This window comes from Setaria italica, chromosome IV (assembly GCF_000263155.2).
Source record: "Setaria italica strain Yugu1 chromosome IV, Setaria_italica_v2.0, whole genome shotgun sequence".
Lineage (NCBI taxonomy): Eukaryota > Viridiplantae > Streptophyta > Magnoliopsida > Poales > Poaceae > Setaria > Setaria italica.
In genome coordinates, this window is record NC_028453.1 from 25,494,575 (window position 1) to 25,518,660 (window position 24,086).

The 24,086-nt window shown below is 45.3% G+C and overlaps 1 protein-coding gene and 1 long non-coding RNA gene across 2 annotated transcripts; one reads left to right on the top strand and one right to left on the bottom strand.

Annotated features, from left to right (window-relative positions):
* Nucleotides 1-13,714: 13,714 nt before the first annotated feature.
* Nucleotides 13,715-15,060, bottom strand: LOC101783515. Its single transcript, XR_215065.4, has 2 exons — nucleotides 14,890-15,060; nucleotides 13,715-14,002 (listed from the first exon to the last, which is right to left on the bottom strand). It is a non-coding gene; the product is annotated as an uncharacterized LOC101783515 (long non-coding RNA).
* A 267-nt stretch (nucleotides 15,061-15,327) lies between these two features.
* Nucleotides 15,328-22,511, top strand: LOC101783762. The gene is made up of 4 exons (XM_004965429.3): nucleotides 15,328-15,762; nucleotides 16,091-16,291; nucleotides 18,060-18,143; nucleotides 21,377-22,511. The coding sequence occupies exons 1-4, from the start codon at nucleotides 15,631-15,633 to the stop codon at nucleotides 22,043-22,045; spliced, it is 1,086 nt and encodes a 361-aa protein (XP_004965486.1). The 5' UTR covers nucleotides 15,328-15,630; the 3' UTR covers nucleotides 22,046-22,511.
* The last annotated feature ends 1,575 nt before the right edge of the window (nucleotides 22,512-24,086 follow it).

Sequence of the window (24,086 nt, forward strand, 5' to 3'; positions counted from 1 at the left end):
CGTAGACCAATTAACGGGGAGATCTGAATGTAAAGATGATGTCTTGAGGATTTACTACGAAGATTTCCTCCAACTTTTAAAAGAATTCAAGTCCGCGGTTATTGAGCATATTCCCAGAAACTATAATGAAGAGGCCAATAGGCTTGCCCAACACGCGTCCGGATATCGGACGATTCAAGGCGCCATGACTCTGGAACTCGCGGCCGACGATTGGTGAAAGGAGATCGCCGATTACTTGAAGGATCCGTCCAAGAAAGTAGATCAGCGAGTGCGTTTTCAAGCTACAAAGTATGTACTACTCGAAGATGATTTGTTTTACCGAATGATTGATGGAGTTCTGCTCAAATGCCTGGGAACGGAAGAAGCAGAGACCCTGATGGTGGAAATCCATGAGGGCGTGTGCGGAGCTCACCAATCGGCTCACAAAATGAAGTGGATGATTAGAAATAACGGGTATTATTGGCCAACGATACTCGAAGACTGCTTTAAATATTACAAAGGGTGTCAAGATTGTCAGAAGTTTGGCAACGTGCAGCGTGAACCAGCCTCGGCTATGAACCCGATAATCAAGCTATGGCTGTTCAGAGGTTGGGGAATAGACCTCATCGGACAAATTTATCCTCCATCAAGCAAGGGACACAAGTTCATATTAGTAGCCACTGATTATTTTACCAAGTGGGTGGAGGCAGTCCCATTGAAGGCCATTACATCGGCCGCTATGGTCAATTTCATAAGGGATCACATTGTTTATCGTTTCGGTATCCCTCAAACCATCACAACTGATCAAGGGACGATGTTCACTTCAGGAGAATTCGAGGAGTTCACCACCGATATGGGAATTAAGTTGTTGAATTCTTCTCCGTATTATGCTCAAGCTAACGGTCAAGCCGAATCGTCCAATAAGGGGATAATCAAATTGATCAAGAGGAAGATAGAAGAACAGCCTAAGAAGTGGCACCTATGTTTGACTGAGTCTTTATGGGCTTACAAGATGGCCTGCCACGGGGCAATTAAAATATCTCCTTATCAATTGGTGTATGGTCACGAGGCAGTAGTGCCTTGGGAATTAAGGATGGGGTCTAGGCGTACATCGCTTCAGGATCAGTTAACAGCCGATGACTATTCCATCCTCATGAAGGGAGAGCTCGACGATTTGGCAGGTCAGCGATTAAGGGCCCTGATCAGCATTGAAGAAAACAAGAAAAGGGTGGCCAGGTGGTATGATAAGAAGGTCAAGGTCAAACAATTCTCCCAAGGAGATTTGGTATGGAAGTTGGTGCTGCCGATAGGGTCTAAGGATCCCAAGTTCGGAAAATGGTCGCCCACTTGGGAAGGGCCGTATAAAATCGGCCAATGTGCTTCGGGAAATGCGTGTATACTGGAAACTATCGAAGGGGAGGAATTCACGAGAGCCTTGAATGGAAGATATTTGAAAAGATACTATCCTAGTATATGGGTGGATGCGTAACTAACGATAGGGTGCACCAAGATGATGTGACCAACTCCTATTGGCTCCTATTGGTATAGCCGATGCAGACAACATCGCCTTAAGGACGAAACATCCGAATAATCTGGCCAATTTATTATTCGGTATGAATGACAAAGTACATGGCCGACACGGTACAAGTCGCCCTTAGAACAAAAAGTACCAACACACCTATGGACCACGTTTTTTCTTAATCTCCTTCTCGATCCGACCTAACTCTATCAAGAGGCGGATGCTCTTTTCCTCCAAATCCTCCATGGAGGCTTCAACCTCGACTTGACGAGGAAGTGGGTGGCTCCTGTCAAAAGGAGGTTGGGAGGTCCTCGCTACGGCATCCTCGAGGGCGACTGGGCGAGGGAGTGGGTGACTCCTTTTAGTTAGCGTCCATATGGTCCAGGATCTTTTGAACGTCAGCGGGGATGTGATCTTTGAGTTCTTCATGATGAGCCTTGATCAGATCTTGGTCCGCCTGCGACAACGGTTCATCGGAATGCATGGCTTCGATTGCTCGTTCCAGTTCAGGACTAAGGCGCTTCGGCTGAAAATCAACAAGCAACCGCTCATCATCAGACCGATTGAAATTTTAGGTGGAGGGACGAAAGAAGGTTTCATACCTGATTGACAGAGAAGGAAGAAGAGGAAGAAGACATCTCCGCACCTAGTCTGAGAATGTGGAAATCAAACTACTAGAGGGAAAGTGGATGGGTGATGTGAATGTCTTTGAAAGCGATACGAGGCCTCATACTTATAGAAGGAAAAGAGCAAAGGGCTGGTAAGACGCGTCCCATTGGAGTAAAAGGGGTAATGTAACGACCTTGGTTAATCAGCCGAGTTAATCTTAAGACGAATCCCTAATCTAGCGGAGCACGAGAGCTTAAGGTTCAGTTCTCAGCCCCGACCCCTGAAAAACCCAACCAGACCGCCGGTTCTTCTCCAAGTCCCAAAGGTAGTGTTCCTTCCAATCTTGGAGCCGAAAGAGAACCAGAGACTGACAGGTGGACCCACAACTAGATCCCTGGTTCTCTCGAGACCAACGTGCCCGAGCAGCGTGCGCCCCGTTTCAGAGTTTCCCCACCTCGTGGCTCGATCCCTCCAACGCGCACTGCCTCGCCCAGTCGCTGGCCGCAACAGGATGGATCAGCGCGCCCTTCTCTCCAATCGCAGCAGAAGCCCCCTGTAACCCTTTCTGCCTCGCCTTGTCTCGCTCGTACCCTCGCCGGTCGTGCCAAGGTGCCCTGTCGCCGCCGTGGCAGAGTTTCTGTCGCTGCTGCGTCATACTGCCTTGCACCCCGCGCCCATCACCTCACCCGGATCCCCGGCTGCAAGCCCCGATGCCTTTCGGTTTTTTCGCCCCTCCATAGTCGCGCCGCCCACGAGCTCGTTCCACGACGATACCGCCCCCGCCAACCACGATTCCGGCAGGGACAGCTCCTTTTCCGCCTCGCCAGTAATGCACCCCGGCAAGCTGCTGTTTTGCGCTCACTCGCGCCGCCGCTCGCCCTGTCACCTCACCTGCTGCGACCTCGCTTGCAGCGCCTTCCTTCTGGTCACACGCCAGTCGCGTCGCCGCCCACAATCCGCCGCGCGACGCGACCAGACCATGCTCGCCTTCGCCAAATCTAAACCCCGGCAAAACCGCGCCTGCGCCGGCCTTGTCTCCAGTGCCCAATGACCGGAGACCCTGTCTCCGAAGCTCTGTTCCGCCGCCTATCGCCGCTCAATCGCCGCCAAGGTAGCGCACTCCATCCTTTTTCTTCCTGCTCTTCGTGCTGCTTGAACTCTCTCTCTTCCATGCAGCTATAAAAAGGAATACCAGAGCCCCACCGGAGTTTCCTTCACCATCGCTGTTTCGCCCCCTACTCTGCGTGCACTTGAGCACTGTCGCTGAGCTCTTGAGAAGTTCCCCTCTCTGCTCAAACCCGCTTCTCCACAACCCACCAGCCGCCTGTTCCTCCGCCCGGTGCTAGAGCTTTCTTGTTGTCCACAAGAAGCGCCGCCGTCGCCGGAGCACCGTTGAACATCGCCACCACCCAAGCCTTAGCGCTTTAGCCTTTCTGCCCAAGCTTGTTCCTTCCTGACCCCAAAACTTCACCAGTAGACCAGAAGGTAAGCTGACGACCCCTTCCCGGTTCGCCCGACCCCTTTTCCGTCTCACCCGACCCTGTCTGTTCGCCGACCCTTATCCACCTCGCCCGAGGGCTCGGCTGTATCTCTTTTCCTTGACACGAGGGTATCTCTGTAAAATATCGGGGACTTCTCTATGTTAAGTCTGAGGACCCCGGCATAGTTATTTCTTAAGCTTAAGGGTCAGATCATAAGTTTATCCCCATCCGACCCTTTTATCCTGTTCTCCCCCACTTTTCTTGTAGCTTTGCTACAAGTGGCTGAGCTAAAGCTTGCAAGTGTTGTTGAAATAACCGTCTAAGTGCTAACTCCTGCATTTGCATTCGTGTAGAGTTACATCTCGCCGACAGCACCTACGAGCTACATCCGGCGCTTGAAGACGGAGCAGTAGCAGAGCCGCCGATCACAGAAGCCGAAGCAGAACCCGTTGAGGACCAGTTCACCTCCACCCCGCTTGAAGGCAAGCCTTGGAGTATGAACCCAACTTTCTAAACTTGCACACGCCTTCCTTTTTATGTATGTGCATTTACGTATAGGAGTTGGTTGGAACCATAGATGCATGACTTAGTTCCTTTGATCTGAACACTAGTCTGTTGGGTCGAGTAGTTGCAATGCTTAAATAGGACTCAGTAAAAGTCGAGTGATTTCTTGTCACTCACGAGTTATAGGAGTTGGTTGTTCTTTTTCTGTTTACAACTATAAGGATGATGGACGGGGCAGGGTTTTGGTGAACTCTTTGGTGGTCGGCTGATCGCCCCGTCTGTTTATTGAATCTGTTAAGGCCCGACAGTGGTGGTGTTCATGATCAAGTGTTTAAAAGTACTAATCTCATACCCACTATGGGATGGGGAAGCCTAGTACCTGATTGAACCTGGACGTGAGCGGTCGATCCACTGTCTCTGGAACGAAGTTCCCCTACGGCTGCTTGTGGTGGCAAGTGTGGTCACAGAACGGCAGAGGCCGGGTCTGTGGAACCTTGCACCAAGGGAAGTGGGCCCGACACGGGTCAGGAAATTGATGGGGAAGGCCGACATAGGAAGCGACCCTCGGTGGTGCGCGGATGTCGTGAGGTTAGGTTCACCATGCATGGTTAAAGGACTCGAATCGATTCGTCTGCCTCTCACAGTTTGAGACTGCTTGATCGCTATGCTACACTAAGTAAAGAAGGAGTCTGATGATGACATGGTCTTGATGTTGAGCTTATATACATAAAGTTGGATCTATGCTTGCTTAGTATAAGTTGCCAATGTAGACTGGTTAATGAACTTAGAATCTGAGCTAAAACTATGAAAATAAGGACCTAACATAGTTGCTTTTGGCAAACAAAACCCCTCAGCCAAAGAGCCTTGCATGTCTAGAAGTGGTGGAATAGTTTTTCCCACCGGTCGGTTAAGTCTTGTTGAGCTTAGAAGCTCAGCCTTGTTTGTGGCATCTCTTTTCAGGTGAAGTTGAAACTTCCGAGTTTGCTGCTGGCACTTGGCCGCCCCAGCTTCCTCCTGGGTGGACGGTCGAGTGGGATCCTTCCTCGGATGGCGGGGAATGGGATCACTGATGTCCTGTTGGCCTCACCAGGGACATCCGACCCAACGCTAGCTTCCGCTATGTTTTTGTCTTCAGTTGTTTCTTTCAAACCTTGTAAAACTCTGATTTCAACCAGTGTGTAATGAATGGTTAAACTAATTGTGGACCTGTTGTATTCTCTGGAACCACTCACCTTCGTGTGAGCTATGCTAACTCGGTCCTGTTAAGTGGTTAAATCAGATGAAATCCGACGGATCGTCGAGTTAACTTGATTAAAGCACGAGGATCGCGTGTTAAGCGACTCAACCGTGCTTTAGTTGAGTTAATCCGAGATGTTCCGCCACAGGTAATAAATGAAAGGCTGCCACGAAGGACGTTTCAGGATTGGATCCACACGTCAACGGCCAAAAGACATTAATGTTTTTACAAAGCGTCCAGTACTTTTACAGTTTACCCAAGGAAGGCATTAATAGCCGCAATCGCTCGTTGCCTAACCTGATCGGCCGAGTCTAAAGTCCTCTGGTCGTCATCAGTTGATCCAGGGACTTCTGGAATATGGTGATGGAGCTTGATTGCTTCGTGGGCTAGGCTCTGCCTCTCTTGCTTCAGTTCGACGATAACAGAGGGGAGGTCTCGGAGTCTTTTCTCTTCAACGGCTATGGCTTTGGTCACCTGCTCCATTTCCTTAGCAAGCTCTGCCCTCCACCGTTTGAGATGATCTATGGCACCAACGATATCTGGGCGAGAGCTTTCAAGGAAGTTAATGCATTAATGCACTTCTTGAGCCCGATGCTTATAAGAGTCCTCCTCTTCGCGAGCTTTTGCTAACTTGGCACGATCGGCCATATGGCATAAAGTCCTGAACACCGAAATCCGCATTGACTCGATGTATGCGGCGGGCATCAAGGCTTCTTCTGCCTCTTCGGGAACTCAGCCTCTGACGCTGAAAAGCTGCCGAATCGGCGAGGCATCTTCCACTAATCGGCTGATATCATCTTGGAGGAGGGTCCGTATGCTCTCAAGCTTGGCGCGGACGTCATCGAGGATTAAGCTCAGTGTGACTTGACGTGAAGCAACCTCCTCATCATCAGAAAGTGCAACCGCGAAGGAAAAGAGACTGTTGTTGGGAGTATCTTGTTCCTGCAAAAGAATAAGAAATAAAAGTACAGATTAGCCGACGGTAATGGGAAATCGACCGATTTGGGTGACAGGTCTCTTAACTTTTTGAAGCAGATTTCTTCTGCTTGCGCCGGCGGGAGTGTTACCCTCATCTTGGGAGCTGGCACGATTGGCTCATCAGAGGAAGATGATTTGATGATTATCGGTGCCCTGCTTGGACTAGCCTCCTGGAAAGGTACGAGAAGTGGGTTTTTATAAGTATAATACAAGTGATTAAGTATGATGGCATATGATGACTGCCATACCTCTGTGAGTTGCCTGGTCGATGGTTGTTGGAAGGGTACAATCGATGTGTCCAGGGTAATCTGCATCAAAATCAGTTAGCTTTTGGTTAAGTATCAAAAAATTGGACTAAAAGATTCTCTACCTCAGTTGGAGGAATTGCTGGTGTTCCGGTTTCCGCCTGGAATGTAGCCGACCGCTGCGGAGATTGTACTGGGGCGATTTGTGCAGCCTGACAGAAAGAAGAAGTTAATATCAACAGATTACTTAGAAGGATGTAAGGTATACAGAGTTACCTGGACAACTTCTACCAGCAATGATGCAGCAGCCGCTCCAGCTTCTGTAGCAGCTTGGGGATCGACTTCCTTGATAATCGGCAGAGTCGGCGCAGCTAGAGATTCAGCCGATGCTGTCGTCGATTGATCGGCCAACTCTATATGAGCGCGCACTCGGCGGCTCGTCTTCTTTGAAGAAGTTTTCTTCGACGTCTGTTTCGATCGGCCGGTGGTAATGTCTTCAATGGATGGAGCATGATAACCGATAAGTGGGATGGTGTGTACGGGTAGCGATTCTCTATCGGCCTACCACTCTAGCTGCATGTTGGAGGAAGTCGACTTTCGGACTGCAAAAGGAAAATGAGGATTAGTGGTAAAACTTGTAACATAAAAGAAAGTAATATTGAAATCGGCTGAGAAAGGGGCATGTGCCGCTGTGTTTGGGTCGATGTTGTCAGGATCCAGATCATTGCAGTATGTCGCAGGAGATGCACAAAAGAGATGCTGCTTCCATTCTGCCCACCATAGCTTGAATTGTTGGACAGCAAAAGAAGCCACTATCCAATTGGTCAGGTCGATGGTACTGGAGTCCGGCACCAGACTACACAGCCGATTATAGTCAAGACCCTTGGTGAGCTCGTCCCAGAATTTTGCACGGCCGGCAAAGTAAACGTGAATCGGCAGCTGACCAAGGCTGAATTGCCATGCTGCAACTGATGGGTTGTAAAACTCATAAGTTGGGGTATCCTTCCCCGAAAAGAAGTTCGCCGATAAGATCCCTAGCTTTATCAAGGCGTCCGTAAGATCGTTGTCAAAGGTGTTGGACGTCGAATCATAACAGAAGGGGAGCTCAAAAAGTGTCTCTGTTCTCTGGTACAGGTACCAACTGGTAGTTTCTTTGCTAAAGCCGTTGTAAAAGCATCTAAAATACTCAGCTGTCTGAGTAGCTGTGAACTGGCAACCAGGGAAGGCTGAGGCTGCTTCGCCGAAAGAGGTGCATCGGCGCCTTACGGTGGGGTTTTCCTCTGACTCAATGTTGGGGAATGTCTTGGTCTCTATTTGCTGCTAAGAGATTTTGCTCATGTACAAATTGAGCCAGAGGGTGATAAACCACCAGGGGCCACCAGGGTTTCCAATCGGCTCTCCCTTTTGACAGTTTGATGCCGATCTGGTGCAACATGTGGTAGGCCGATCCTAACAGATGTTTCCCGAGAGGGACGGTGGCTCCTCTTGATAGGGCTTCGGCCAGAGCTTGTGTATTGGAAGAAGGGCCGACTGCTCTGCCGCAGAAAAGATGTTTCTCTTGCCACATCATCAAGAAGGCAGCGTATTCTCTCTCTGAGATTGTCCCGGTCTTCATGTTGTTTTTGATATACCCCTTCCACCCGTCAATTCCTTTTGTTTCCAGCCAATGGGTCGGCTTGACTAGATAATTGAAGGGGGTATCAGGGGATGAAATGTCAAGGCCGGTCAACATCAGAACATCAGCCAGAGTTGGGGTCATGGGTCTGTGCCCGAAGAGGAACACGTTGAGAGCGTCAGACCAGAAGTAGGAGGCTGCTATCACCAAGGGTTCATTTCTCTCCATCTGGGACAAGGATAGATTGATGTACTGGTCGATTTTTCGTTCATCCCATAGAACTCTCTTGGAGTTGGCCATTCTTTGGTACCACTCTTTTCAGCTGGGAGTTTGATTCGGCCAAGATCTAAAAGTGCCCGACCAATGGTCCAAATTCATAAGCGACTGCTTAAACGGAATTCTATGGGTTTCCAAGTTGATCAGATCGGTTGGGTCTGGGTTCCCCATAGGGCCTAAACAGATGAGACCAGGAGCTTCGGAAAGGCGGATGGTGATTTGGTGTCTGACTGGCTAAAAAGATAAAAAGGGAAGAACTAAGAACGGATCTAAAAAGATACGTGGACAGTAAAAATGAAAAAAGTTTCGAAATGCTTACCTCTGGGATGAAGCTCATTGTTGCTGATGGGATCGCCGGTGGAACTGCTGTCGCCGATGGAGTTGCCAGCGGAGCTTCTGTTCCTGATGGAACCGCTGCCCTTACTGATGGAGCTGCTGGCGGAGCCTCTGTTGCTGTTGGATTTGCTGATGGCACCGCCATTGAGGGGATGAAGCGGAATATGGATGAAAGGAAGATCGCCGGAGGATGCAGTTGGAAGCCAAAAAGGCGCTGGGAGAAGATGGAAAGCGATGTGCCGGGAAGGAAGTTATTGAGCTCGTGGAGAAGAAGCGGCAGGGCATGCCAGTATTTAAAGATGGTCCGAGAGAGGGAGTAAAGGCGAGATTTTTACCGTGCCGTCTACACGAATTTTGGGGGAGCAGTTGTCTCAGGCGCCTGGTTCGAAAAGATTGTAATCATCAGGTAGAAGACCGCGAAACAGAAGGAGATTTTTGCCATGTTTGTTTCGGAGGAGAGGTTCAAAAAGAATTTCGAAGTAAAAGTCATGTTTTACTCCGAAACTGGGGGGGGCATGTGTTGACGCCAGATTTTGACACGTATGGGATCGGCGTCAAGGGAGGAAAGGATTGGCCAATGCAGCGGATTAAAAGGTTACGACTGGGAATCGGCCGATTCCCAATTGTAGCACCACTAATCGGCCGATTGGCGCTATAGTGTTTTGGCGGACGGAGTTGGTGGAGATCGGCCGATTGGAAGGCTGGAGCGATTGGGCCAATATGGGCTTAACATGGATCAGACAAAGAATATAGAGAAAGTTTGGCCCGTGGAAGTATAATGACCAACTCCGATACGAGTTGCGTTTGTAAATATTCGTTTTCGTTTAAAATTAGAGATAGATCCTAATCGGTTAGGAAATTAGTTGTAACAGGCTATAAATAGCCATCTTTAGAGATTTGTAAAGACACATCAATCAATACAACAATCTACTTTTTCCTCGTACTTTACTTTCAAGTCGGCGACTTCACCAATACTTCTTTTTCTTTCACGAGTTTGTACGGGTTGGCAGGGCTGCATCGACACGATCTCCGGCCGATTCTGTAAGTTTCGTTTATCGAGTAATATCTAAGTTTTAACTTCGGGCGTATAGCTGTCATTTCGTTTAGATTTATTCACCAGTTATCGATATTTACTAGAATTGTAGGTTTTATCTATTGTTCTAGTTTTATCACCAGTTATCCAGCTTGAGATTTGAACTGTCGGCTTTATTGTCATTATTTTTGTTTATCATTATACAGCCGATTAGATCTATTTCAAGTGTTGCTTCGCAGCATTGTTTAGTATGCTCCAGTAGTTTTCTTTATAGTCGCTGTGTGATTATCGGCTGTTCTATAGCTGGTCATCTTCATAACAAATCTGCCAATTCGCTGATACACTTTTCGAGACAGATCGGAATTTTAGCTGATCGAAACTCCTGAAATTTGATACGTTTCTCTCCTTGTCAATCAACAGGTCAGATTGACTGGCATGCTGCGCGAACCGTACCAGGGCAATCACCCGAACAGGAGTTAAGCAGATTCTCCCAGGTCGTGTGTCTGACGCTGAGGGTCAATCGGCTGACTTTTAGCGCCAATAGAACTATATACATCAATTCGATAAAATACAAAAACACTCCATCTACAAAATACAAACACTTAACCATATCAACTATAACAACTATATTAAGAAACAAAAATATGAGACAAATTAATTGAACATATTGTAAAGAAAACGTCATGTACATCATGTCATGTACACTACACAATTGCATACCAACTTACACAATCCCACCATCAAACATACAAATTAAACAATCCATCTGCAAAATACAAACACTTCACCATATAAACTATATTATAAACTAAACATATTGGACATATTAATTGGACATATTGCAAACAAAAAAATACACATGTCATGTACACTACACAATTGGATGAATATATACCTAAATCGAAGCATTCAACAAGTTCTACACATCAATATCGCGGGCAGAGGCTCTATTTCGTTTGAACTATGCATCATCTAACACATAACAACATTGCATTTTATTCAAAATTAAAATCATCAACCTAACCCTAGGTCACCTAAACATCCTTCGATCTACCAAATGCAACGCTAAACCAAGGGAAAAAGTTGGGGGATACCTTCCATGCAAAGCGTTGACCAATTCTCACTTTTTCCCCCACCGAAATTGCCGAATTCTGGGGGGGAGGTGGCCGGCGGTGTGTGGAACGGTTGGGCTCAGGGTTACTGGAGAAAGAAGAAAGGAGGGAGGGAGGAAAGAGCCGGCGCGCGTGTGTAGGAGGGGCGCTGCCGCGCTAGGCGGGCTGGCGCGGCAAGCGCCTGTCCACGTCAACGCCTACCTAGCCTGGCGCCGTGCCGCGCCAGCGTGGTAGGGATCCGCCACGCTAGTGCATGTGGCGCGGCAGAGGCTTCCTGCCGCGCTAGGCGGTTTAGCACGGGCAAAAGGGTCACCCGCCACAAATAATCTTCCGCTGAGGTTATTTTTAAAATTATATTTACAAATAGGTTAAAAATAAAATAAAAATCGCTATATTCCAACCCATAGGTGGGAGAAGCCAACTGCTCGGCCTGGAGACTTCCGGGCCGTCCGTGCTCGCCCAGCCCACCAGCTCTAGCCACCGTCGGAGCGCCGTGTTGCTGCTCTGACCTTCCCGACCTCTCCTGACGGCAACCCTATTATTGCCCCGCAATGCGATATTCCACCCTCCCGTCGCCCCTTTCCCTTTCTTTCCAAGCTCTCGCCGATGGTGAGGATGGAGGAGAGGAGCAAGGCCGACCTTCACACCGTCCCTTTTCCAAGCATGCATGCGACGAGCTCGGGGGCAGCGCAGTGAAGGCGGAGGCGAGGCCGGTGGGGCAGCTCTGCCAAGCAAGGACACGGGTGAGGTGACCAGCGGCAGTGGGAAGGAGAAGATGAGGAGTCGACGATGATTCAAGCCCTGTTACTACCGATTCATCATCCTCCAGTTCGATTCGAGGTCACCCGCCTCCAATTCATCTTCGCTCGCTTCGATTGAGGTCACTTGCCTTCAATTCATCATCGAACGGGTAGAAAGCGAGGTCCTCGCGGGTGAGGCTGACAGAGGGGCTCATGTAGGGCGGGGGTGCAGTGGCTGGCGTGGGGGCAGGAGTGCGGTAGGCAGCATGGGGTGGGGTGCGGTGGCCGACAAGGGGCGGGGGGAGCCACCACAGCTGATGTGGGCTGAAGGCGGAGGTGGAGCAGGATGGGCGGCGTGTGGGATGGGCGGAGAAGAAGAGGGAATTTTTCATTTGAGCCCCTCGGAAATATTTCCAGTTGTGAATTAGTCCTTGAAGAATTATAGGTGTAAATTAGTCCTTGAAGAATTATAGGTATCCAGTTTTAGGTATGTTGTTGGAGAGGAGCATAAAAGTTTTCTGGAAATCTTCTCTCTCCTATACCTGAAACAAATTTTAGGTATCCAAATATACATATGCTGTTGGAGATGCTCTTATGACGTCTGAACTTCTGCTTAGTGCATTTTGGGCTTTGATATTTTTTTAAGCACAGTACAGATGCAAACCTTCACGTACACGCACGTACACTCACCTCTATAAAGACACGCATGCAACCCTACCCCTACAAGCACCTCCGAGAGACTGAGACTGAGTCGACAGATCTTCAAGATTTACGAAGTCACCACTGGTGCCTCGCTATTGACGGGCATGTTGCCTGCCAGTGAAAGAATAGCGCTGGTTAAATCCTGAAATAAATTCAAAAAATGCGAGCATTGAATCAAGGACTTGAATCCTCGTGGACATATTCCACCACAAGGAATCTTACCAGCGGATACACTTAGTTCGGCTTTACTAACTTTGCAGAGGTGGAATTGAGGAATAAGTTTGCCAACTATTACCCTATAGTTGGAAATCTTTTTAGGATAGTCATTTACGTTAACGAATGCTTCGCCAAGAATGAATTGAGAGCGTGGGAGAATGATTCATGTGCTCCAACACCTTAGGGTACTCCCCGTACTCCACGTGAAAAAAATGGTCAAAACATGCATCGAAATTCATGAAAAAAATGGTCAAAACATGCATGGAAAATTAAAAAAAAAATGGATGGATACATGATGCAATGATATATGTTCATGCAAAATTTGAGGTGGAACAAAAATTTGCGCAAGGAGAACAAAAAATCAGGTGCGGGTTATGGATCCAGGTGAACAGCAAACTAACCCGATTACATGATGATATTGTTTTTTTTGTTTCTACTTGCACAAATTTTTGTTCAAATCCAAATTTTGCATGAACATGTATCGTTGCACCATATATCCATTCAAATTTTGGTTGATTTTTTCAGACACATTTTAGCCGGATATTTTCATGTGGAGTATGAGAGTACATTTTCATGTGGAGCATGAGAGTACCTCAAGGTGACGGAGCACCTTAAGGCCTCGTTCGGCAGGAGTGGATTTTTTCCACAGCTAGCCTGGATCGAGTGGATCCTGGTCTGTCACTAAATCCTGGTGATCCATCATTCCAGACCAGGATAGAAAACAACAGTTTCAATTTCTTGTTCGGCTGGATAGAGAATGGGAGGGGGTGTTTGGATACGAGGTGTTAAACTTTAACAGTGTCACATCGGATGTTCGGATGATAATTAGGAGAACTAAACATGAGCTAATTATAAAACTAATTGCAGAACCCTGTGTTAATTCGCGAGACGAATCTATTAAGCCTAATTAATCCATCATTAGCAAATGGTTACTGTAGCACCACATTGTCAAAATCATGGACTAATTAGGCTTAATAGATTCGTCTCGTGAATTATACTCCATCTGTGCAATTAGTTTTGTAATTAGCCTATATTTAATACTCCTAATTAGCATCCAAACATCCGATGTGACGGGTGTTAAAGTTTAACAGCTGGTTGCCAAACAGGCCCTCCATGTCATGTAAAGTATACGGAGTACCAAAGCAGAACATACAGAGCGTCAGGCAAACATACGGAATACCAGAAATAGAACAGTAGCAAACAAAGTGAGCTAGGAGTACTGGAGTACCCAGGCACTGTCATACGGCTGCCACAGCGAGCTAGGACCACTGGAGTGCGGTTTTGAAACACAACACCTCTCTCTGAATGGTAGCTGCAAGGACTCAAACCAGAAAGTAGAAGAAATTACATCTCAAATGACTGCAGATCACACCAGGCATGATAAGGACACCACATGCACGAGGCTTGGCCTCAACATCACCTGCATGCCCATAAGCAAAAGGAAATTAAAGCAACAATTTACTGGAAGCATCAAGAAACTAGCAAGCAAGAAGATATGTAAAAGACATGAGATGCAATTTCAGCAAGTTGGGATAATGGATTCATATCATCATGAACTTATGATTGAGAACTAATATGGTACCAACCTGAGATGCAGAGCACTATGCATTTCAACAATAAAGGTAGCGCGCACATTTTCTTTAGGTTCTGAACAAACTGATGGAATATCATCATATATAGTTCCCATTAATAAACATTACTAGGTCTACTGATTTTTGCATCAATAATCATCTGCACAGCACTGCAAAATGCAGAATTGTACTTCAGAACTGTACTATGTGTATTCTGAAATCCATCAGAAACTCAAGATGAGAACAAATGGAGTCTACATCTGCTAGTGTTAAACAACCAGCATTATGCACAGATGAGAATTAGAGATCACAGTACATACAAAAAAAAAAAAAGCGCAAGAGGAGACTCCAACTACTTCCAGAAGAACTACAAGAACTTCCAAACTTACTGCACGGCGGGCCACTACTACCCCAGTTGCTGCTGCCGAGTGTCTAGGGACCCAAATCTAGTGCAAGAATTCACCACCACCCCTCGTAACCCAAATCCAGCGCAAGAAATTGCAGTAGATTGCTAGAATCTATAAAACCTGAGAAGGGATTGATTGGATTCAGCTGATTTCTTCTAGGGTTAGAAAGGGAGAGGAATTGATTGGATTCAGCGGATTTGTTTGACCAGATATATAGCAAACCAGATCGAAAAAACGCACCTAGCCGGCGTGCTCTACCTCACCGGTAACGGCGGCAACTACACCAAGAACCGGCCGGGAGAGGGGAAGGAAGGGAGGGCGGCGCTTACCGGTGAGAAGACGGCGGAGAGGGTCGCCGTCGGGGTCCGCCGCGCCGCCACGCCGTCACCTCGCGCCGCCGCCTCGTCACCTCGCGCGCCGCCAGCTCTCCCCCGCGCCGCTAGCTCTCCCCGCGTCATGGAGTCGTGGAGGATTCGATCCGGAGGGGAGGGGGTGGGGTTTCAATCTGGGCCAGAAAGGGTTGGGGAAAGTCTAACCGGACCGGTTTCTGTTCCGGACCAGATCGAAACGAACACAACTACCGAAGCAGGCCTGATTTCAAAACGGACCGCTCCAAACCACCCGGAATGAGCCCCGGAACGGCCCGTTCCGTGCGGAGCGTAGTGCTCGCGCAAAGAGACGATTGTTCAGTGACAGAATGCCCAAATAGCGGTCGTGCTTAAAATAAATGAAAATACAAATAAAAAAGTGGTGGGGGGCATTATCCAGGCTGGAGTCTCTCCGCGGCGGCGTTCGAAGCCGCGCTGCAGCGGGGGGCGAGCTCCTTCTACAGCTTTTTTTCCCTACCCCCCTCTCTCCCGGCACCCGCGCCTCCCTCCCCGTCTCCCCGACGCTGCCTCCCTTCGCTGGCCTCCGCTCGGGACCAGCGGCACCTCCGCCGCCTTCCGCCCTGACCGGCTGACCCCCGCCTCGAGCTCCCCAAACAGGGCCTATATCGAGAGGCTGGAGGCAGGCGACCTCCCCGGAGCTGCGGGTCGTGTCGCCTCCTCCACCCCACCCCACCCCCACCCATGTCCTCCGCCTCCTTCCTCTCCCCTCCCGCTCCACGGCTCCCATGCCCTAGGGTTCGTCTCCCACCTCCCTCCCCCGCCGCCGCGAGGCCGTCGCTCGGCTTCGGGGCTCGGAGGGCGGCTCCAGCCAAGGTACGGCGCTCCGACCACTCGATTCTAATTTCTACCTGCGTGCGCGTACTGGGCACTGCTAAACCTTCGTTTCAGCAGTACAGAACTTGCCTCTCTTATGTTGCCTGGACTTGTTGAATTTTGCATTTTGCTGGTTGAATCTGGGTTCCAGCCTTCCATGTTTGTTGTAGTGATCAATGTGTCCTGTTCGTTCTCAGAACTGCAATGTTGCTCATCACCTGATTAACGTTATATACTTATAAGCCTAGCTAATCTGTTTCTCCTTTGGGCATTATTTTTCTTGGAATAATTTGGAGCTTTTCTGTCTCTATTTGCTTTGAAATTTTAGGAATGGAGATTGTGGCACGTCTCATGCTTAAGAAATGATCCGGATGTGCCAACGACATCTGATGATGATCGTGCCTTCAAGTATGTTGCCCAATCAGAGAGCTTCAGTGCTGTAGAGGCGAAAGAGGAAGAGGTGGGAAGTTCAAATGGGGATCAGGAGAAGAATTTCAATGATGGGGGTTGGTTACTGCAAGTGCATAAGGCAAGTCTGATTTCTTTGCTGCATCCTGACTTGTTTAATTTGTAATCTATTAGGTTTGGACATAGAATCTGCAACTTGGATCAGCTTGACATAAAAAAGTATGGCAGCATCCATTAGGATACAACAAAGCTAAAACTACTACATAACTGGATTGTCCACTTATATTGCCTTGATTGAAGATGCAATTTCAGCTAAGAAATTGAAACAATATCAAATAGTCATAATTTGAATAAGAATATTTCGATGGCGTCTGTTTCAGAAATCTTAGCGACGCTTATAGGTCCATCGAAATCCCAGTGCAGTTTATATGTAGTCACTTAAGATTTCCTTATTCAATTTATTCTTCGCAGCTGATGGAATGGATCATTTTTAAATCATTTACTATTTTTTCTGTAACTTAACTTTCTAAGTGTTACTTGTAATGGACAACTGTTCTCATATGGCAATGTGCATACTGTATTAATTCTGTAAGTTTTAATCAGAGCAGATTACAAAATGAGTTGTATGTGTTATTGTGTTTGTATATTAGCACCAAGAGCAGCATTTGACCACCCAACAAAAAAAATTGTTTGCTATTCTAAGTGTTTAACTGATCAAACATCATACTTGTAATGACATAAGAGATGGAATCATTATTGGACTTTGATGAAATTTGTTCGAAAAATATGCAAAACTGCACAGATAGAAATAAATAACTGGCATTACAGATATAACATCATCCTTCAGTTATCTGACAAGGATATTCAAGTCTGAGCACTCTCCAGAAAGCAAAATATGGGCCCAATATAAGCTTACAAGCATCTCTTTAGGGCCACATGTATGCAATATTTCCTGGATGTTCCATTATAAGGTGTATACAGTATGAAGAGTGACTAGAGGAAATGGCTATAGATAGATCCATTTGTGTTATATGAATGAGAAAATATGGATTAAGGCCCTTCTGCGAAAAGGGGATAACATTCTATGAACCTTTCTTATTTTCGTTAGGTTCAAGACTGATGAGAATAAAGAGAGAATCCCATTCTGCATGTCAATACCGACAACAATGAAATTTATAGTATTCACTAAGGTTGTTCCATTGACTTTATAAATTGTGAGGGTACAAGTCAAGTCCCTCAATCCCCAATATAAAAGCCCATTTTACTTCTTAACTATTGTACCAACCTCTATTTTTCATTAACGTGACATGCATGCGGTCCAGTTCCTGTCAATTGCTTTACTTGGAACCCAAAACTGAAAAGAAAAAAGAATCGATTAGTTTGAAAAGACAACTTTTATCCTATTGTTTTGTATACCAATAGTGCCAACCATTTAAATACATATAAGAAATCAATTTTCTGCAAGCTGTGTTTGATTATATGTTTAACTGAGGTTTTATGGAACACCAAAGGATGATCATCTTAATGTTTAGGACAGAAATACTGCCAGATATAATTTCCCAATATACGATCAATTTTCTGCCTTATGCTACACTTTATCGTCAACCTATTTAGTTGGCATCTTGCATGCTTTCTCACCAGTAAATCTAAATTGTACTTCTTCTTTTATTGCAACACTGTTGTAAATGCCCAACCATTAGATGGAACCATTAGTTCATCCGGCAGCAAATTCTTCATTATCCTATTGTTAATATACTGTTAAAAAGTTACTGCTCCTATTACTATGCATTTTGCTTCTTGGAGCAATAAGTGTCTGATAATATCTGATTTGTTGATCATCATTAAGGCTATTTTTCATTTTATAGTCAATGACTCAATTTGTGTTTCAGGTAAAGGAAAATTTACAAGGCAGAATATTAAGATTTCAGACAAAACGCTGGACGGTACCTTGGACTGGAAAAACCATTGCTCAGGTTAGTTCTTCCATCCATCTTCTGATGTTCGGTGTTTCCCCCTCTGGCTGTTGCACTAATGCTCATTGGCAGCTTCTTATTTTCTGTGATTGAAATTTGAATGACATGTTTTTTCCACTAAGGGCCATGCCCGAATTTCATTACTCCATGAAGCAACGAAATTACAAAGTTTGTCCAGAAGACCGCACAGTTCATATAGAGAACAAACGACTAAGAGACACTAGGCGAACTTGGCACACAGGATCCGCCACCTGTGCCACAAAAGCTACCCCAGCAATGACCAGATACTAACTGGTACCAACAGAAAAAAAAGAAAGGAAACACCGAACGCCAACACAACTACATCTGATTGAAAATGGTAAAAGCTTAGGACGATTTTTCAAGCAGAAGATGCCAGGCTTCAGCTACTGGATCAACACCACCCCCGTGTCTTCAGTTGTGGCCTCCATAGGATGAAAGTGAAGTGCCGCTTCCTTCAGAGCTTCAGCTCCTGTTTCCAGATTCTCCTTGTCTTCTACTTTTTGCAGACCTGCCCAATGTATCAAGAAAGAAGATGCTGAACATATAATCTCTGTAGGAGATCTAGTCATTTTTCCTTCAAAGCAGACTCTATTTCTGGCATTCCATAAATCCCAACAGATGGCTGACAAACCAACCATATGAAAATGTTGGAATCGAGGTAGAATACTCCTCACCCAGACCCAAAATTGATCATAATATGATGGTCTACAATTAGTCCCTAAAACCATGGCAACTAAACTCCATACGTATTTGGCTAGAGCACAATCAAAGAAAAGATGATTTACATTCTCATCTTCAGAACAGAAACAACATCTTTTATCTCCCTGCCACTTTCGCTTCAGAAAATTAACTTTGGTTTAAACAGCATTTTGTTGGACCAGCCACATAAAATTTTTGATTTTCAGAGTTAATTTAGCTTTCCAGAGTCGTTTATGTGGCAATTCTGTCTCACTACTCCACATGTGGTTATACAGGGATTTCACAGAGAAAATACCAGATTTCTCCCAAATCCACTTCGGGGAATCTTTTTCGTTTGACAGTGCACAACTTGTTAGGATATCTCTCAATCTTCTAAGTTGTGTTTGGTTCCATTCATCAAGCCATCTTCTGAAAGTAAATGTCCACCCTCTCGCTGCTACAGTTGCTACCTTTCCATGTTGCTCATTGCAGTTTCAAACAGCTCAGGGAATTTGTCTTTGAGTGGCAACAGGCCACACCAGGAATCCCTCCAAAAATCAGTGCCTTCTCCATCTACTCTCATGGTCCTTCCTCTCATATATAAATCTTTCACCTTCAGCAAACCATTCCACATAGGGGAGTTGGTGCTTTTCCATCTCAATTGGGAGAGGGTGTTTTGTTTAACATATTTCTTTTTAACAATTTTTTGCCAAATACCCTCTCCTTATTCCAGTTTCCACCACCACCGACACAGTAGGTTCATCTTCCTCAGGTCTTGTATACCTAAACCCCCTTTCCTTTTTGGTCTAGCTATTTTTGTCCACTTCACCAAATGATATTTCTTTTTATTGTGACCTCCTTGCCAAAAAAAATCTTTTTCTAGTCACATCTAACCTTTTTATAATTGTTTTTGGAAGCAAGTAAATCGACATACAATAAATTGGAATACTACTAAGACATGCATTTAACAAGGTCAGACTCCCTCCCATGGAAAGGGAACTACCTATCCAGCCACGAAGCCTTTTGATAAGTTTTTCGTCAAGGTGCAACCAATCCATGATATGCAACCTTGATCGAGCCACCGGCACACCAATGTATTTAATAGGGCAACAGCCAATAGCACAATTTAACATTTCAGAGTAAGCTAAAGTTTTCTGCTCATCCTGTGAGATCATGATGACCTCACTCTTCTCAAAGTTTATTTTCAGTCCTGACATTTTTTTCATATAAGTAAAGAAGTAACTTCATATTTTGTTTTTCCACATCATCTTGTAGGCATAGGATTGTGTCATCAGCATATTGAAGTATAGCAACCCCGTTAGTAACATATTCAGGAACCAACCCTTTAATCAAGCCATTTTCTTGTGCTTTACTAATCATTTTAGCCAAACTATCAGCTACAAGGTTAAAGAGAAGGGGAGACAGAGGGTCCCCTTATCTTACCCCCTTACCACTCTTAAAGTAACTTCCAATCATGTCATTTGCTTTGACACTAAGAATCCCGCTTGTGACCACTTCCTTAATCCAATTACACCAGCTTTCACAGAAACCCCTCTGTGCTAAACATTCAAAAAGAAACTCCCAACTTATTTTGTCATAGGCCTTTTCAAAATCTAGTTTTATAACCAACCCGTCCTTCTTCTTAACCTTGGTGTCATGTACGATTTCGTGGAGACTCATTATTCCATGAATGATATTTCTGCCTTTTATAAAGGCTGTTTGGCAGTTATTTATTATCCTGCCCATACAGCTCTCAAATCTCAACATTAAAGTTTTGGTGATTATCTTGAAACTGACATTTAGGAGGCAAATAGGCCTGTATTGCTGTATTTTACTTGCATCTTTCAGTTTTGGAATCAGAGTAATAACACCATAGTTTAGCCTGCCTATATCTTACTTACGATCACTGAACTTCTCAAACAAGTCTAGAAGGTCATTCTATTTAGGAGGCAAATGACATGTTGTAAAGGTATTTTTCATGTTGATTGTCGGCAGACTGTAGAAATTTGAAAAATGCAATGTACTGTAGTATTGAACCCATTTATACTGCTATATGTTTTTGTAGGCTTTAGTAGATTTTATAGCATTTTTCTATTTGTATTTTATACATTACAATTGAGAATTTGCCCACAATGGCTATTTGAGCCTTTTTTTTTCTCCTATCTTAATGCAATGATACGCAGCTCTCCTGCGTATTCCAGAAGAATTTGCCCACAAAAACTTGGTTGGTGGCTTTGTTATTTGTACAGTACAAATGAGAACTTTATACATTCATCTATGTGTTTAGTTATGGTATATCTTCTCCCTGATACTTTAGGTTGTCCCTTGTACGCGTAATAGAAATGAATGACGGATGGCATCATTTGAGGCCAAGATTCACCTATAGGGATTGCTTGGTTGTTGATTGTCTGACTTAAGAAATTAGTTAAATCAGAAGGTGTTTATTGAACCTAATGATCTCTTAGGATATGAGCAGTTTACACATGAAATGTGCTATTAAGAAAAAATAACTCATTTGTAATTTATGAATGCAGGTCATGATTTTATGGATTGCCACATTTTGGTTTGTGGGTTCCTGGATAGTGCCATTCTTGGCCCATGCTGCTGGCTTTAGCAAGGAAACATTGACACATAGGGGCCAAGCACTGTATAGCCTCTTGACAGACATAACAGAAGGCCTTGCTGGGATTGCAATCCTTCACCAATGCCTTGGTAGATTCCGCCCCCTTCCTCCAGGCTGGTTTGAGTTCAATTTAAAGGGCAGATGGATTTTGGACGTAGTGTTGGGGTGCTTGTTGTTCCCGTTAGTCAATCTGCTCTCTCACATAAACATCAGCCTGGTTCCAATGTCACCAGGTCCAGTCGTCGGGGTGTCGAGTGTAGAACAGTCCATTGTGGCCCGTGACCCAGTGGCAATGGCCCTGTATGCAGTTGTTGTCATCGTGTGTGCACCTATATGGGAAGAGATTGTGTTCCGAGGATTCCTTCTCCCATCTCTAACACGGTACATGCCACTTCCATTGTCGATCCTAGCAAGTGCTGCAGCTTTTGCACTCGCACACTTCAATGCACAGAGGGTGATGCCTTTGATATTTCTTGGGGTAGTGATGGGAGGTGTCTTTGCGAGGTCTCGCAACCTACTGGCATCGATGGTGCTACATAGCTTGTGGAATGGCTTTGTGTTCTTGGATTTGATGAAGTGAGCTATGCCAGTATTGTTGTTTCAGTTCAGACACATCTCCTGTAGAGTCTCGACTGATTATGTTTTTGTATCTGATGGAGAAGATGGAGATATTTTTTTCATGATGAAAAACAAGTCATGTAATGCAATGTATAGGTAGAAGAAATCATGTAGGTTGAAGAGAAGACGAAACAGTTGTACTCTTACTGCAGGAAAGTAGACAACAGAACAAAGGTTTTTCGAGATTTTTATGTAGAATGAGTCATTACCGCAACCTTAGGACTGTACCAAGAAGCATCTGTCACATTCTTGTAATTGTCTCATCGCGTATAGAATTCCCCAATCCATGTTAAACCACACTCACTTCGTTATGTGCTGTCTAAAAGGCAATATCCAATTTTGTGTAGTCCATTGGCACACATTGAACGCACGGTGTGTTGTACACTATTCTGTACAATGGGTATGAACAAACTGTGCATTATTCTGCATGTTACTTTTGTAGATGTGAACGAATTGTGCATCAGAATGTGAATAGACATTGCGGAAGTTGTGTCTTATTTCCTGGCGACAGGATGCGTTCGTCATGAACCTGACTCTGCTTGCCGGCTTCTCTGAATCATGCAACTGAAATTTCCTTGTGCTAGTAGGCATCGACTTTATTTTCTTTATTTTCCTTTTCTTTTTTTTCCAATGGCATCGTCTTTATTTTCGTTAACAGTAATAGAAGATGTTGCTGCTTTAAAGTCGAACTGATTTTGAGTGAGTATTGCGTGTGACAAATTATTTTTGAGCTGAATCACTAGCTTAATGAGAAATCAAATAGAATTGACAACCCATCATTATCTAGAAGTTGACATTACAAATTGATCACGAAAACCTATGTTTTGAATTATACTTGACAACTTTGATCAGCGTACGGTAGGTAACAGGGTGATCCACTTTTCTTGAATGAATGACCAAAATGTCATTATAACGTTACGTCAATTGTTTCTATAACAGTTCCAATAATAATTTTGTAGGGTAAAATGGGAAAGTATGCTTTGAGAAACGTGAAGGGCTAAATAATTTGGAATAAATAAAGTAGTCAAAAGTACAAGTATTTAGAAATTACGGAGCATAAATTTTTATCTTTAAGATAACATACTTTTGCAGATATTGCTGGTCTAAGTTGGAAGAGTTTAACCAAAGACAAATATAGATGGACTCATTGTGAGCTGCTCGTTTGTCTAGACGATGGCAGGTTGAGCTGAAACAAAATACTTCTCTTTGCTTTCGAGAACTATTTCGGTTGAACATAAACCTAATTTTCCCACTCCTTTTGATTCATAGATTTTTCTTGGTATTATCTTCGAACAAGAGAAGAAAAAAAAGGTATTGCATACATTTGCAGAGGGCGAGTGCCATAATTGGTACAGACTCATCGAAGATAACGTAAATGGCGGGCACCGTACCCGGACACGCCTCGCACGTTGATAGCAACTCCGTGAATCACTGCCTGCGGTAGTATCTCACTACTGCGGTTCGGCAGAAGTTGTCGGTTGATCACTGGCACTGCCTGCTCTGCAAAAGATGCGAGGCCGGCAAGCCGGCGACGAGGAATTGCGTCATGGGCGCGCCCGTGCAATACTGCAATCTGATTTCGTTCAATTGAATTGATTGTTGTTTACTCCACTCCAACGGCCAGTCGGACTGTCCTTTTTTCCGTGACAATCCGTTTTTAATGCACCATGCCGTCCTGCCTTGATGCTCTCTGCTTGTAGTTGTAGCCTGGTTCATGCGTACAAACGCAGCAACTAAGAGTAATGTGCAGCCCACAAACTGACAAACGGCCGCTGTCTTTGTAGCTCCACGCATGCAAATCGAGATGAAATAAGCTGACATGCATAGTGATTAATTAAGAGGGAGAAGGGAGCAGTCATCTCACAAGACGATGACTAGGGCTCGTGCTCATCGTGCGTTGTAGCATCGTCTCACTAGTAGAGAATTGGCTTTCGATGTGCCTCCTTTTGTCCCGGTTTAAAGTTAACCCGGGACAAAAAAGGGTTGCACCACGGTAGGCAAAA